General features: G+C 34.7%; 1 protein-coding gene across 1 annotated transcript in view; it reads left to right on the forward strand.

Annotated features, from left to right (window-relative positions):
- Positions 1–16,308: 16,308 nt before the first annotated feature.
- LOC149838250 (uncharacterized) overlaps positions 16,309–18,307 on the forward strand; it is a 52,773-nt gene continuing 50,774 nt past the window's right edge. Inside the window, exon 1 of the mRNA XM_090006471.1 lies at positions 16,309–16,479. Within this exon, the coding sequence (XP_089862597.1) occupies positions 16,346–16,479 (134 nt within the window). The 5' untranslated portion in view covers positions 16,309–16,345. The remainder of the gene's footprint in view (positions 16,480–18,307) is intronic.

Consider the following 18,307-nt stretch of genomic DNA (forward strand, 5'->3'; position numbering starts at 1 on the left):
CTCAAAAATCATTGTTAAGTTTTGGACAGACAGAACCCTCTGAGTCATGTCTTGTGCAGAACACTTCCTGAAAGTGTTTCATTTTTCTTTCATATCTGCCTGACTGTTGTGTGAAAATTCATGTGGTTTGGTTTATTGGAAAGTTAAGACATAGTTCTACAACTTTCATGTTCGCAATTTTTGTTGAATCAACGGCAGCAATGGCCTAAAATATTTGTCTTTCTCGGTCTACAGAAAATCATGATTTCAAATCCTGTTATTTCTTTTCCTGCATAGAATTTAGTTTTTGTTGATTATCTTGATAATATGTGCTTTGTTCATGAAACTAAAACCTGTTTTCGTTAACTAATATCCTGATAGATCTTGTTTTTGTTTTGAGTTTTGCATGATTCAGTGTTTTGAACCAAAATTCATTATTGGTCTGCTGCATGATCCAAACCCTGCTCCTCATCTCACATCACTTAGAACAAAGAATATCTAGGATTCAAAAATACATAGAGCCCAGCAGAATAATCCAAAAAATCATTCTTTGGCATTCTATAAATATCTTAATTTTATTTTCGAATCGTTTGTTTAGGGTTTTCTGAAACTCTTCTGTCAGAGGGCTCGAAATCCCTCTCGAACCAAGTGGCTGTCGTGTTCAGTCTGTCTGTCAAAGACCAGCCTCACTGTTGCAGACATTCATTCGTGGATCAAACAATTTAGATTTGATTCTAGTGATCTTGGATCCGTTAGAAAGGTGTACGCGTCACACAACTTTCTTGTTTGGCCCACCTATGTCGAAACAGAATGCTCGGGCCCTGAATTTCTATTTTCCAAAGTCCTATTTAGACTCATCTATATATTGTTAGCTTTCGCGCATGTCTAGATCCAGTTGGATCTTGGATCGTGGATTGGCCCCTGTGTCGACTCTGCCATCACTACCTTTGTGCTAGAGAAAGATATTAAACAGTTTTGCAGAAAAGATATTAAAATGCAGAAAAGATTATTTAATAATTTTGCAATATGCCCTAGAGAAAGATATTAAACAATAGTAGAGTTTATCATGGTATGCAATTTCATGGTCAAGTAGTTATGTTTATCAGAAAAAAAATTTAAAGAAGGATGAAGATATCATAGTTTTAAGAATAAATAACTCTTGTTGGTTAAGATGAAAATCCCCTAAGCCTAGCGATATGTCATAGTTTACCCTTTAACATAAAATAAGTTGCCTCCTTTGAGACCATCACCCTTAATTAGTTGGTTCATAATAACTTGAGATGACAACAATAGAAGTCCTAATTATGAGGATACCTCTCTTATTTAAGTATGACAGGAGTAACCATAGCTCAATTGACATGCCAATGGATAATTTTCTCCCAGGAGAGTTTGATTAAAATTTTATGTTACAAGTTTAGCAGGAAAGAACATTGTTGCAGCAGTAAAATCCAATCAATTAGACTGGTCAATCTTAGTTTTTTTCATGGATATATCAGCCATGAAAATGTCAAAGGAATAAAAAAAGGGGAGAAACCCCTAGCCAACTGACAGTTGGTTGGTCGCAGGTTGAGTTCTAGACCCAGCCGACTGCCAGTCGACTGGGCATGAACCAGAGGTAGAGTACAAAAAGAAAAAAATATATATGTGTGTGCAGGTGTTGGATCCTTGCATTACAAAAGAATTTTAGTATGTGTTGTGTGCATTAATGTTCTTTTCAATGAGAAACAACATGTGCATTGAGGTGTGTGTACTCTTCAAAAAGAAATAGTGCATTAACAATTATTATGTATTGATGGATATAGGTTTATCTCAAAATGAAACATTGTATTTACACATATGTTTGCATTTGATAAGTAGCACATGCATTTACCATGTTTATGTTGAATTTGATTTGAACATGCACTTGCTAAATATATGTAGAATTTACATGAGCACATGCATTAATTTATTTAGATGATGCGATTGGTATGAATATGCATACTTGATAGGAATATGCATTTACATGAGCACATACATTCAAAGAGAATATGCAGTGTCATGGATGCGTGTATGTAAATGAAAGAAGGCTCTTTACATAGTTGCATATGAATGAAGTAAATACATGCTCAAGGATATTTTTGTTTCGTACGCATGATAAAGGTTTGCATATATGAATATGCATTTGAAACATGTGATTGATGCCATAAATGACATATTGCTTTGGTTTTTGCATATGGTACATCGATGCTCCAAGCGAATCATCGCAGGCCTGAAGCACCTCGAGCACTGGATGCTCCTTCTTTATTTACTTTTAAATATATCGCAAAAATCACATCTATTTTTATTGCACTGTATTGTACTATTCTATGTGTTTCTACGTCCGGGAGTCCCATGATAGTTCTCACAGAGGTAGATGCAAGCTTTTGCCTTTACTTTTGCATATTGTATTACAAAACTTAGTAATTGGCTTTTAATAACAAAATAATGAATAAAAACAGAGTAATATAAGTTCTAAGATCTTTCATCGAAAGAATGAGAATCTTAAAGATTTTGTTTTGGAGAACCGAGGATACAAAAACTTTGTGTGCATTGTTATTACCCCTGAACCCGATATTGAGGTTCTTTCTCCTGACCACGATTTTAGGGAGAGTCTGTCACTTTACCTGAAGGTGGTGTGTTAGACACAACTGTTATTTTAGTATACCAAGAAAGTGGGACTTGCAGACGTGGAGGGTCCCTGGTGTCCCGACATTAGATGTGAATGTCTAATATTCTGAAGGTGATTCGGTCGAAGGCTAAGTTTGGAACCCAGTAATAAAATACAACTTGTGTGCTAAGTTATCCTTGGTACCCTACTTGACCTCGAGAAATTTTATCTGTTTGGTGTATCTGCGGGCAACGATAATTAAAAAGAACTTAAATTGTATGCATTTAATAGGGACATGCATATGAAAAGAGAACTCTAATGAAAGATAATAAAGTATTCATACATTGCATCCGGCCATCCACTGTCCAACGATATCTCTGACATTGGCCGCACACTTGCACACATTCTTCTTCTTCTTGTATTTTTTAGGGTTTAGGGTTTTTTGTTTTCTTTTTCAATTAGCATTTAGGTTTTTTGTTTTATTTTTCAAATAAGATGAATGTTTATTTATGTATTTTTTATTTTCAATAACACTAGACATGATTCCACATGTTTGATTTTATTTATAAACTCACAAATTTAAGTTTTTTTTTCAATTAGCATATATATGAAATTATGAATAATGTTTGTTAGGACTTAGAATTTAGGATTTTAATTTACTTTTTTTAAATAGCATGAATATTTAATTATATGGCTCTTTGTGTTTTTTTTCAAATTAGAATTTAGGTTTTTTATTTTGTTTTTAAATGAGATAATATTTAATTATGTATTTATGTGTTTTTTTAATCAACATTAAACATTATTCCATATGCCTGATTTTAGTTAGAATTGTGGGGGTTTAATTTTTTTTGTTTTAATTATCTTACATATGAATGACAATTGTTAGGATTGAGGTTTTTTGGTTAGTTGTTTTAAATAGCATGAATATTTATTAGATTTTAGGGTTTTTTGTGTTGTTTTTCAAATACCATATAGTTAGTTTTTTTGTTTTGTTTTTAGGATTGAGGTTTTTTAGTTAGTTTTTTTATAGCATAAATATTTAATTAAAATTTTTATTTTATTTTTAAAATAAGATAAATATTTAATTAAGTCATTCTATATTTTTTAATTAACATTAAACATGATTTCACATGCTTGATTTTAGTTAGAAGTTTTAAATCTTTTTCTAATTAGCATATATATAAATTATGTTTGTTAGGATTTAAAGTTTTGATTTGGTTTTTTTGTAAAATAGCATAAATATTTAGTTATAATTTAGAGTTTTTTATGTTTTTTAATTACTATTAGGCAATGAACCCATGAATAATCAATAATGTTTTATTTCATTGTGCATTTGTGTCCATCCTGGTTTAAATTTCTGACTCCGGCACTGGGGAGAACCTTAACTCAACATAACCATTTTGATTTTTTTTTAAAGGAGGTCCATGCCTTTGGCATAACTAGTCATGTTTAGTTCTTTGTTATTAACCAAATTAAGATAGTGCTGACTAACCATTCTGCTAACTTATTCAACCTTAGTCCCTTTAGCTGAATGCCCTACAAAGTGAGGTTCATTCATCTGCACATATATTGTTGTTTTTTCAATTGCATTTGTGAGGCTTTTTATTAAAAAACAAAAAGTACTACAATAAAGTAAAATCAACAAAATAAGATCCGAGTAACTTCACAATATTTTTTTAAGAAACTCAGTTTTTTTTTTTACTTCCATAATTCTTATAGAAGAAGCACTTATTTTTCAAATTCTTTCAAGAACCGTTGTAGATATACCTAATTCTGCGGTCTATGATTTTCAAGAGTCATCAAAATTAGGTTTGGCATATGAGCTTAGAAACATATTATTAGCTACATATCTCAATGTATTAACATGTGGACCTGTACGGTATATATATAAGTAATGGGCATGTGCTAAATGAAATATGTTAAATGAAACATGCTAAATATGTACTTGATTTTATAGGGATCAGCTCTTGAAGTTTTCGATTCCGACACATGGGCGGGTTTCTATAACGTTCTAAAAATCAATGGTCCAAAATCTTTGTAAAATTTTTAGGCTCCAAATATCATTTTTTTCATCAAAAAACATGATCCATGTGTGTATTCCTCGTAAATCGACCATGCCCAACACATTTATGGGCCAGAACTGCAAAAAAAACATCGAAAGCGCAAAAAAATCCATTTAACATGTTTCATTTTAGCATATTTCATTTAACACAAACCAATTTTTGTCTCTCTCTCTCTCTATATATATATATATAAATACATTAAAAAATCACCCTTCCTAACCATGAGAGAGAGAGAGAGAGCATAAACATTATAAAACCAAACAACCTATGTTGCTTCATACTGATTCAGGTAACTTGGTGCTCAACGCAAATCATCTCAATGAATTCGAATTGATTGATATTTACAAAGTATATTACACTTTTTTATATTGATCAATATATACACAATAATTTGGAGGACATTGCCAACATATGTATGCTACATCTGCCTTTAACTAGCTTTTATACTTAGAGTTGAGTAGAAATACAAAGATGCCTTTATCATAATCAAAGGAAACTGATCATGAGCATTCTTCCCTGGTATAAAAAATGTGTGCCAGAACTTCTGCTGTAAAACATGAGCTATAAATCAAATACATGTCTTGAACGTAGCCCATCAAAGTCTTGAAAAACAACTGAATTAAGTAGAACAATGTCTATTTAAAGGTTGTTCAGGAACAATATCAACCCTAAAGCTACAGGGAGGCAAATTGTTGGATCCTGGTACAAATCTAATATGGCCAATGGGTCTTACACATGGAACCCATATGTTAGATCAAAAGTTAGATCCAAGTAATGAATCTGAAATATGAATTTAGATAATTAAATCCAATGATCCAGAATAGTGGATCATAAATCCAATGACCCACTTGCCTAGTGGGCTATTGAGATATGAACCAATCTGATAGTGGTGGGCCCCACTTCACATTGAATTCTCAACATATTTGAAAATTCATTGAGACAGTCCTCTCCTAAGTAACACCTACCCAAGAGAGGATAAGTATCCCAACCCCAAACTCTGCAGGTACATAGAGAACTTGATAGAACTCCATTTCCAATCTTAATGCCACAAACATGAAAAGATAATTAAATGAGCATCTCACCACCATCTCAAAACTTAAGTCGCGCTACAACTTGCACTTCCAAATAGTGCACAATGTTCTTGAAAGCAGTGTTACAGATGATGGTCTTCCCAATATTTTGCAAAAAGTTTGTGTAGACCAACAAAACTCTGGCAAAAAAACTGTAGAAGAATGTATAAAGCCGATTTAAAGATCAATAAACAAATAAATGACCAAGTGAATTAAGACTTAAATCTTAATAAGAATGAATGAAGCATGCAAACCTCTTGATCTTGGACAAGTACGATCAAAAGATCTATCCAAGAAGCAAAGAAGCGGTTAAGACAATTTAAAACATCACAAAAAATGAATTTAATGACCAACGGGGCTCCGCTTTGTCAGGCAGGAGTAGTTAGTGCACGTCACTTTGTGTTGGGACGTTGCAAGTTCAAACCCCATTGTATGGTTGTATAACTGATAGGGGTCTGTCTGTTGCACACGAAGTCTCAAAGAGCCTTGTAGCTTGCTAAATTTAGACTGTGACGCTACCAAACCTCAGCTTTCTCTGTCAAAAAAATGAATGCAATGATTAAAGGGTTGTTGGTTAAAAAAGCAAAAAAAGTAGGAAAACAAATTTGAAAATATTAAGAAAATTGAATGTGCCTTATTACTTATAACCAGAAATCAATTTTTTAATGTTTGGCAAGCATGAGTTAGAGAATTTTAAAAAATAAATAAAAAGAATGCCATATTTATAAGCACATTTAATAAAAAAACAAAGAAATAGATAATTTTTTTTAAGAATTGTGAATTCTTTATTTAAAAAATTAGCAAGAACGAATGCCAACTTTAAAAGCTTATTGAAAAAGTAAAGAAACAGACACATGAATTTTAAAGAATTACAAATTCTTTATAAGGTCATTATCTTACAAATAAACCTGAACCAATCTTTTGATCGAGCATGCAAGGAAAGTCAACAACAAAAATGAAAATTTTAACGAAGAGAAAAAGAAAATGAAAAGGTAAGTCTCGACTATGAAAAAGAAAAATTCAAGCAAGCGAAAACAAAAAAAGAGAAAATAATTAGATTTCTTAAACATATAAATCCTTGCCAACAAAAAAAAAGAAAACAAAATGGTGGTGATCAAGATGAAAAGGGAGAGGGTTGCAGCAACAACCCAGACTGTGAGCCAGAGAGAGAGAGAGAGAGAGAGAGAGAGAGAGAGAGAGAAGTGACCATGCCAACACTAAGCAGCTCAGGCTCTTTAACAAAACCATCCCTAAAACTCAAATGCACTTGTCATCAAATCACACTCTGCATCGATAGCACTTATCATCATTGAAGATACAACACAAAAAAAAGCAAAAAAAAGATCAAAATGCTAAACTTCTACAAAAGAACACATGAAAAACAATATATGTATTCTTACCACTCGGTATCCAAACCATCACCCTCGTGAATCAAAAGCATTTGCCATCATCTCAAGAAAGAAAAAAAAGAACGATATCAACATGCTAAAAAGATACAAAACATAGTACATAATGTTGGGATCCTTTGTTGCGCATAACAAAACCAGAGCAAAAGGTGAACATACCTGTGGTGGCCATCAAAGAACCGAATGATGGTTGATGGTTGGCGTTGGTGGCTGGAACATGATGAGTTTCACTCCTCATCCGAACTGCAGCCCTCCAATGAGCGGAGGCTCCTTCAGCAGTTGGTGAGTAGGATCCCTCTTTCCCTCTTTAGTCAAAAAACTCATAAAAAGGTAATTTTCTTCCTTAATCTTTTTCTTTGTTTTTCTCTTGATTTGGGTTGCTCATTGATACCCAGCTTTATAGACGCAATAGGGGATTGGTTAGCATAACTGTTCCCTCTCTTATTTTTCGAATGTTTATCGGAAGGAACATTAAAAAGAAGAGGTTACCAAAAATGTGGGTAACTTTCACACATCGTGGCTTATCCCAACATTCTCCTTCTTGTTCCAACGATAAACCAGTAAACTTTATGGGAATTGCTTGATGAATAGATTGGTTTTGAAATCTATTCTACAGATCCTTTGTTAAATCTCTAATCCTTATGAGATTAACAACAACTATAATGAGAATCAATAAACTGTATGTGATCACTTTATTCATATGCATATGTTAAAATAAAGAGTTTAACAAGCCCATCCTCAATACATGTTCGGAATACAATCTCGGTGCTAGCCTTTTAGTAAGAAAATCAATAATCATCTATTTAGTACCAATATTAACAATATGCACTAGATGATTCTCTATCGTTTCTTTAACAACAAAGTACTTTAATTTCATATGCTTATATGACGTAGTACTTTTATCGTTATTCGAAAAGAACACTGCAACTTCATTATCACAGTAGACCTTTACTTCTTCTTAATAAAATCGACCACCTTTAACTATGATATGAAGTTCTTCAACCATATGGCATGTGAAGTGGTCTCGTACAATGCTATAAACTTTGCCTTCATGGTGTGAGCAACAGTGGTCGTCAGCTTCCCACTCTAAGAGATCACGCCCCCAACAAGTAAGAAAACATACCCAGTAGTAGACTTTCTACTATCAAGGCATTCTCCTAAGTCCGCATCTGAGTAGCCAACGACCTCGAAGTGATTAACCTTATGATACGTCAACATATAGTCTTTTGTCCCCTGCAAATACCGCAAGACTTTCTTAGCAGAATTCTAATGGGATATGCTTGGATTAGACTGTAATCTACCAAGCATCCCTACTATGAAGGAAATATCAGGAAGTGAACAAGTATGCGTGTATTGCAAGCTGCCAACAATTGATGCATATGGATAAACACTCATCTGTGCTTTGTCAATTTCATTCTGTGGACAATCCTTTAGGCTCAATTTGTCACCTTTTGATATGGGTGTTGTACTAGGAGAACAATTCTCCATCCTATACCACTTTAATACCTTATTTATGTAGGATCTTTGGGAGAGACCTAGAAAGCCTTTTGCTTTGTCTTAGTGGATCTCTATGCCAAGTACATAAGCAACCTCACCCATATCTTTCATATCAAAATATGATGCATGAAACTCTTTTGTCTCTGTAAGTAACTTTATATCATTGGTTGCCAGCAAAATGTCATCCACATACAACATCAATATAATGAACTTACTCTCACTTTTCTTAAGGTATATACATTGATCGATAATATTTTTTGTAAACCTGAAAGTCACAATGACTTGGAAAAATTTAATATATCATTGTCAAAAGGCCTGTTTAAGTCCATATAATGATTTGTTAAGCTTGCAAACCAAACAATCATCTTCAAAGAAACCAAGAGGTTGTTTCATGTATACCTCTTCATTCAGATCCCCACTGAGAAACATTGTTTTCACATCTATTTGATGTAACTCTAAGTCATAATGAGCTACGAGGGCCAAAATTATCCTCATTGACTCCTTAGTTGAGACATGAGAGAATGTCTTATTATAGTCAATGCCCTCCATCTGAGTGAACCCTTTAGCAACCAATCTTGCCTTATGTCTGTCTTTGTCACCTTTGGAGTCCCTTTTGGTCTTAAAAACTCATTTACACTATATGGGTTTTACTCCTTTAGGTAACTCGACAATATCCACACTTAGTTCTTAGCCATAAAGTTCATTTATTCTTTCATGGCTTTTATCCAGTGTGAAGACTGTTTGCTTTCATCAACTTTCATAAAAGTCAACGGGTCATCATTTATATCTACGAAATCATCAGGCTCCTAAAGGTACACCATATAATCATAATGCATGACAGATTTCCTAACTCTTGTGGATCTTCAAACAGGTCGTTCTTCGGGCTCAGAATGAACCTGTTCATCATGTTCGTGCTCTTCTGCATTGTCCACAATAGGTTCACTTTAGATTTGTGCATCAACAACCAGGTGATAAACCACATTTTCATTAGGGATAACAATGTGGTATCTTTTGGTGTTTTTCTTAACAGATAATTAAACTGGATCTTGTATTTCTTCAAAATCATGGTTTTGAAGTACACTTAATCCAACTAAACCATCTTCAAAATTTTTTGCCTTATCTGTTTCAATAATCTATGGTGAATAAGATGGGCAATAAAACTTGTATCTTTTTTATCTCTCCTGATAACCAATGAGATATCCACTGGTTGTTCTTGGATCAAAGGCCTTAATGTAAGGGTTATACAACTTAGCCTCTGTTGGACATCTCCATATGTGTATATAATACAATAATGATTTCCTACCTGTCCATAACTCGTAGGGAGTTTTAGGCACAAATTTCGTAGGAACCTTATTCAAAATATGCACAGTAGTCCTTAAGGCTTCACCCCACAACTTCATGAGAAGTGTTGAATAATTCAACATGACCCTGACCATTTCTTTAAGCGTACGATTTCTCCTTTCAGCTACACTATTCTGGTAGGCACTACCAGACATGGTATATTGAGGCACAATGCCTTCCTCTTTGAGAAATCACGTTAATGGTCATTCTCTTTGCCCTATCTCAGTAAACCTACCATAATATTTGCCACCTCTATCAAACCTAACTATCTTAATAACTTTATCGGTTTGTTTCTCTACTTCTTTCTTAGATTCCTTAAACATCTGAAAAATATTAGATTTTTCGTAAATCAGGTAGAGATACATGTACCTTGAATAGTCATTAATAAATGTGACAAAATATTTTTTGCTTGTGTAACAGGGGGTAAAAGGTCTATATACATATGTATGGACTATCTCCAATATCTCACCACTACGTTTGACACCCTCTTTATATGTTTTTTTATGCTTAACCTTTATGCAATCAACACACAGGTCATTGTCGGTAAAATCTAGAGATTTCAAGATCCCTTCATTTATAAGTCTCTTTGTTCTCTTTTAACATATATGACCTAACCTTCGATGCCAAAGCATGACGGATTTATCATTAATCATGCTATGTTTATTCTCAACCAATAAGTATTCAGAAGTCAAAGACTTTTGAGTTTGGATCTTCACGTTTAATTTATACAAACCATCATAAACTAATGCAGAACCAATTTTAATAGAATTTTTATAAATGAATAACTTAGAATTTTCAAATTTAAAGCAATATCCAAATTTATCTAATCTTGAAATTGAAATTAAGTTTCTACTATATGATAGAACATAAAAGACATCACGAAGATCCAAATCTATGACTATATCTAAAGTGATCTTGTAGGTCCCAACACCCTTGACATGATAACACATCTTGTTCCCCGAATAGATGCTCTTCTCATGCATTGTTGGTTCTCTTCTGTTCAGAAACGACTGTAGACAACTGTAAATATGAACAGTAGTACAAGAGTCAATCCCCCAAATATTTTTAGGAATTTGTAATAAATTACATTCATGAAAAATAAATAACAAATTACCTTTCTTTTCTAACCATTTCTTGTACTTTATGCAATCTGTCTTCCTGTGTCTTTTGTTTTTGCAAAAGAAACACTTTATAGGAGCAAAATCAGATTGCTTGATCTTAGATATCTTATTTTCTGCTAACTTCTTCCTAGCATTTTTCTTGAATGCATTTTTCTTTGGTCCTACCTTGGAGTTATAAGAAGTCATATGTGCACTTTGCACCTTCTCTTCTTTCAATTTCTCTTCCTTTTCAACACACTTGGACATAAGTTTATTAAATGTTCATCCATCATTATGTGTGTTTTAAGATATTTTGAAAGGTCCATACTCTAAAGGTAATGATGCAAGAATCAAATGCACTAGGAATCAGTCAGAAATGGTTAGCTTGGTGTCATTTAGATGAGACACTATGTTCCTCATTTCCAAAATGTGCTGGCGAATATTACCCCTCCAGAATATTTCATAGTTATGAGTTTCAACATTAGGGTACTCGCCCTGGCCTTATTAGAACTGACAAACTGTGCCTCAATGGCACTCAGTAATTTATTCACTGTCCTGCATTGTGAGATAACACAGTGAATATTCTTAGCAACCATAGATTGCAAAAGCAACATGCTAAGTCTATTCGAGCGTTTCACTTTTCAAAAGCACTCTTTTTTTCAGCAGTGCTTTGATCTGTCAAGGTAGCAAGCTCATCCATTCTTAAGACTAATTCCAGATCCATATACCCTAATGTAAAAATGACAGTTTTTTTCTAATAACTAAAATTAGATACATCAAGAAAATGTATAGAACTTATGCCATCTAAAATCATAGAACTAGAAACTGCATGATAAAAGACATGTATCAAAAGAAAGCATATACAAGACAAACCTGATGAAAAAAACAATAAATAAAAGGCCCTGAATATGCTTATTTTTAGGCGAGTATAGGGGGTCATCGCTGTCCTATTTTGGGAAGAGCTTCGACATGCGTAATCACTACGCCTACCGACCATAGTCGGTAAAACTAAGGCTCATGTAAAGCTAGACCATCAACACATGAAACCTTTGGATATACATGTGGGATGTATCTCAACACATTTACCTCATTTTACCTTATCTAAATTTTAAACACGATAAAATAACCTTTGAGTCATTTATCATTTCATGAATCTAACATTGGCTAAAGTTATATGATAGAATAAAAATATGACAACATATGTGTATTCAGTCACTTTGGTGACATGAATTCACTAAGTCATCTAGCTATCCTTGATGCCAATATTATACATTCATTTATGCATGCACAATTACAAATAAATAAACATGTTAACAAAAATATAAACTTTAATATGCTGCAACTTGATGTTTATGCCCATGAAATGAAGAAAAATAAGTATCCAAATAAAAAACATAATGATCTGGCAAAATGAGCATTGAACCAGTCTTAAAATCGCATGAACCAGTCACTAAGACCCTCGAACCGGTCTTAAAACCGATTGAACCAGTTATTAAACCCCTAAATCGGTCCTAAAATATGAACCAATCATAAGACCCTTGAACCGGTCCTAAAACCTTATGAATCAGTTATAAAATCCTTGATCTGGGTCTGTAACAGTCCGAACTGGTCTCAGAAACTCTGAACCGGATCCAGTTGACTGAGAACCGGTTCAGAAACCCAGTGAAACGGTTGAACTGATTCACTGTTACCATTATAGTGCAATGGATCTGGTTTTGTCAAATTTGCCAGATCCAGAACCATATAACCCGATTCAACCAGATTCTGGATCTGACAAAGATAGAATCAGATTTAGTTACCCGAATCTGATCCAAGGAAATTTGGACTCGAGTACTGTGATCCGCGACCCTGTATCAAAATCCAACCCGACAACTTTATGGGTTGGTACGGGTCCACAGATCTGGATCTAAAGCAATGACCCGATCCAATGAAACAATATGGATCAGATATAAATCCAGAGTCCAGATTGAGTTCCATAAACCCGACCTGAATCCAAAACCAAAACGGGTCAGGGTCGCAAGGGACTGGGTCTCTTACCCGAGAATTGAAGCCGATCCAAAGAACCTTTATGGATCGGTACAGGTAAGTCAGGTTCAGATCCAATGTTGGGATAAGCCACGATGTGTGGCACTTACCCACGTTTTTGGTAACCCCCTTTTTTATTGTTCCTTCCAATAAACACACGGAAAATAAAGGAACGGTTACGTTAACTGATTTCCTGCTGCGGCTATAAAGAGGGTATCCATGAGCTACTCCGCACAAGTAAAAATCAGAGAAAAAACAGAAAGGAAAAAAGTCGAGAGACTTTACCTTGCCATCCAGTATTTTTTCATTGAAAGGGAAGAGTGATCCTGCTCACTGACTGCTGAAGGAGTCTGCGCTCATTGAAGGGCTGTAGTCCGGATGAGGAGCGAAACTCACCATGTTCCAGCCACCAGCGCCAACCACCGGTCATCATCCGATTCTTTGATGGCCACCTCACGTACGCTCAACTTCCGCTCTGATTTTGTTATGCGCAGCAAAGGATCTCAACATTGGGTTATGGGCCCATCATGCACGCTCACCTTTTGCTCTGGTTTTGTTATGCGCAACAAAGAATCCCAACACATAATTGAATCTAAGATGAAAAAAAAAAGTATGGAACCATTAGCCAAGCAAATCTGAAAAAACAAATTGACCTAAGGGGTTAGACCTAGCGGGATGGAGGGCCTAGACCATTTGACCAGCAGTCTAGGGTCAAATCTCTTGAGTGTCACCCTCCTTGTAAGCCAAATACTTGGCTACTCCCTCGGGTCGAGGGGTAAGCTCTCAGAGTTTTATGTTGATATGGCAATGACAATAAGTCCGGAAGGCCGTGGCTAGGTCTTTGCGCTTCAGGCGGTTTTTAAAAAACAAACAAACACGATGACGTGTAGTGACGTGATGAGGACCTTCACAAAGCCATCCCTCGAATAGAAATAGATTGCCATCATAAAAACACACCCCAAACTCAAAGGATTTGCCAGTTTTCACTATTGGGGAGACAATATATATAAAATAAACGAAAAAAAAGAACAAGAAACCATCTATGAACTGATGAATTCGGTTAACGTGAAGGTGAGCCTTTCTGGATCACAGGTAAGAGGAAGTTGTTGGACCCAACGATCACTGAGTGCTTCATGATGTAGTCCCTACAAGTACAACGACCAAAATACAAGAAAGAAATAAAGCAAGAGAGAGACCAAATGAAATATTCAAAACCCTAGAGCCCCTCTCAGAAATACGCTTACTTAAACATCCCAGCTTGTAATTTTATTACATATGTACGCATGGGAGCGTAAAGTAAACCAGCTGGACATACAATACAATAATACCATCCACAAATCCAAAATGACCATTATATCTTTCCATCAAAACAGGTCATTCTTAGAAAAATGTTCTAAAACACTTATTAAAAAAAAGAAAGAAATGTTCTAAAAAACGTTTTGCTTTTAACATTACCATCACACCCACGTCCCACCCCTGAAAACCTATAAAAAAAAAAACATCAAGAAATCTCCAAATGACCGAACGACCTAACATAAGCATCACGTCATTTTGAAATAGATTGTAAAGGACCAAATTTTGTCCCACGACTGCCCTCCGTCTTTTCTTAAGAAGTATAGGGATATATTCTCCTTGTTATATCCGGAGAAAAAAATGGTTGCTGGTGTTTTTTGTGTAATTTGTAGATGTGTTGGCTATTGTTTACTTACTAAGTTATATATTTTGGATCAAATTAAATTACCAAAAAAAAAAAAAATCTTTTTGTTGTTAAGTTTTAGCACAATATCATTTTCGCTCTTCTGATTGTTAACTATTGAGTAAACGGTGATAAATGCATTTAGTAGTTCGGATCAAGCAAAAATCACCTACAACTATCGCTACAAATGGATTGGATATAGTCCATATCCAATCCAAGTTCAACAAGTTTATTTCCGGATATGAATCCTTTAAGTAAAATCAGAATGCACATTCGGATCAGACCCGGATGTATTCAATCAGATTACTTTTGGATTTGGGTTGGATCCAAATAAGCATTTTATGGCAGATCTAGAATTGATCCGAATAAAAAAATGACCCAATTGCATTTTTTACATGTAAATGACTTGTTTTTGTTACATTTTTTTCGATCAAGTATTACCACATATATTTCAGATTCCAATTCAATCTTACCTTCTCATATCTGATTTGGATCCAGATCCAAATCCATTATTTAAATTTTAGATTTAGATTGGGATCTAACAAGATTCAATAACATGAACTTGATCAGTTTGCACCCCTACCTACAGGGCTACAACCTATGTCACAGGGCTAAGGGTGAAGGTACAGCAAGTTAAAAAATTGTGGGTATGGGATCACGGCTATATATACCAAACGTATATTTTAAATGTAAAAAAAGAAAAGAAAAATATAAAATTTTAAATCATAAAAATGTGTAAAAGAGGAAAAAAAGCCTAGCATGAAAATTTTAAAACATAAAACAGTTTTTTCTTTTATTATAAAAAAGGTGTTCTTTGTAACCCATTCCCACCGCCTCTTTCTATATGTATATATATACATATATATTCTCTCTCCCTGTGTGAATACTAAGTAGAAGACGAAGAAAGAAGGAGGAGGTAGGTTCTCTCGTTTCCCGCCCCCTCTCTCTCTCCTTTCCCCTCTGTATGCCCCCTCTCTCGCTCTCTCATTTTCCCACTCTTCTGGTTTGGAGACCAAAATGGTCCCACGGTCTCCGTGTGACATAGGCTAAAACCATGGTTTTTGCAGGGCTCACTAGCGACCTAACGAAACCTCATTGGTCGTCACCCCAAATCCCCTTTCTTTTAATAGAAGGAGAGAAGGGCCGGTGACTCGCCATCCTTTTCTTTATTTTAAAAGAAAAACACTTTATACAAAATAATACATGATTATAATTATAGACATCCTTAAGATGATTAAATGGGATTTTCAACTCATTAGTATCTTACTAGTTCGTAATAGCAAATTTTCCAAGAAAGTTTTTTAATTGCATTGAATTGGTTATTTATGAGTTAATTGGGAACTGCAAAACAATGATAACCAATATGGTTGAGTAAAATTCAAGTGCAATTCTCGTTATCTTTTCTTCTAACTTCATAGTGGTTTTTATGTAGGACTGTCACTTGCTAAAATATTGAATTTAATGTCATCTTTATATTTTAAATTGATGTTCATTAGTTTTCTCCTTTTCTCTTTTCCTTCTAGACAGTGGTAAAGGAAGGATATGTCAAAAACATTGGTCCAGCCAATTGGCCAGAAAAGATTAACAAACATTGCAGTTGTTCGTCTAAAGAAGCGTGGGATCCGTTTTGAAATTGCTTGTTACAAGAATAAAGTCCTCTCTTGGCGCTCTGGAGTGTATGCTATCCTTTTCCTTTTCTTCTTGTGATGCACCATCATCTATATTGAATTAGTTTTATTGACTGTAAAACTTGTCAATGATCTGTGCTTTTGTTAGGAATGTTGAACCCGTGGTTCCCTATATTGGCATTTTTTGATGTTTATCCTTTTTCTTTTGTCGACATTTTTTTTAATCTGCATAGTCCACTTTTTTCTGTTTTATGAATATTCTGTAACCAATTTGCTATTCTGTCTTCATGTGAGTTGTTTTTTCTCCTATTTCGGCATTCTATGTTGCCTATTGATGCTTATTGTCCTTTTAGTCCTTTTGTTCCTTTCCTATCCTGTTAAGTTTGTTGCATTGTGTTTTTCAATCAACATATTCTCAACATGTTAATAAGATGCTTAGTAAGCTGTTCATAGAAAAATCATTGTTTCTCTTAAAGGATATTGTGGATGGGAAAGGCTAATTCATAACATGTCCCTTTCTTGGGTGGATGCCTTTGTGTGTGTGTGTGTGTGTGTGTGTGTGTGTGTGTGTGTGTGTGTGTGTGTGTGAAGTATTCTTGCATGCAGTATTGATCTTTCCTAATCTTAAGCTTGACTAAATATTCCATCCAATAAACAAAATTAAGGTTGTGTTAGCCCATTAATTGATTTATTCCATCATCATATTCTCAACCAGTCAATAAGAGTAGTTAATGTCTGTTGTATGTTTAATAGGAATAAGTTGGATGTGTGTGGTGTCATAGATTTCTAATACTGACTACCGAGTGGGTCTAATTGTCCATTCCATGAATGTTTTCAGGTTGTCTTGTCTCATAATTCATGCAAGCATCATATTCTCAATCTTTCTTATGGGTGCACAAATAGTTTCATTAACAATTTGCCAATAACCCCTTCCATGGAAGGATTGATAAGATTAGTTTTTTGCAGTCACAATTCCAATGGGAGCAACTCTAAATAGGCTAATTTACTTTGTTTAAGGCATGCACACCTTTGTCCATGCATGCATGCATGCATGTGCTTCTGAAGCAAAGGAGCATATGAAAATGGATAAAAGTGGGAAGAGTGCTTTTATTTGCAGTCAACATCCTAATTGGACAATGATCTTTGCCTGAAGGCCATGAATCCAGCGTGAGAAAGCTGTGGAATTTCCAAATTGGAGGATGAAACAGTGAACCTCTTCAAAATTTCTAAAGAACCTACTTCATGTGCTTTGCATTCATGGCTATAAGATGGAGAAGTAGATGGTGCCCTAATGTGGTTGAAAAGGCATTTGGATGATTCCCACATGCCCAGAAAATGACCAAAAGCTCTGATAGTAGACCCACTATACTGGAAGAAAAGGATTAAGAAAAAAAGAAAGGCTCTGACACATTGCAAATCATGGATCAGAAAGTCAGTGCAGCATTCTCACTTCTCAAGTATTAAAAGGAAACTAGTCAGACTCTTTTATGTGGAAGGAAATAGAACCCCATACGGAACTTCAAAAAGCTCACAAAAGATCTTTCTCAATGAACACAAAGGTTCATTCAACACACTCACAAGAACCGAAATATTCAAAAGAGTGCACACACCAAGAGAGAAAAAATATATCTCATTAAAGTGGGATAAACCCACACAAAAAGTAGTTATAAACAAGAAATAAAAGCCCATATTTATAGGGCTGAAAAGGAGCTTAGAGAGGGGGAGTCGTTGGGCTCCCAACGTCTCTAATTAGAGCCGTTGGGAGTCCAACAACTCCAATCAATGCTTTATGCTTTATTGACTGAAAAGTCGATAAAGGCATAAGCCTATTTGAATGTCCTAAAACAAACAATGCTTTATGCTTTATTGACTGAAA

Source organism: Nuphar pumila, chromosome 5 (assembly GCF_984573655.1).
Source record: "Nuphar pumila chromosome 5, dmNupPumi1.hap1.1, whole genome shotgun sequence".
Lineage (NCBI taxonomy): Eukaryota > Viridiplantae > Streptophyta > Magnoliopsida > Nymphaeales > Nymphaeaceae > Nuphar > Nuphar pumila.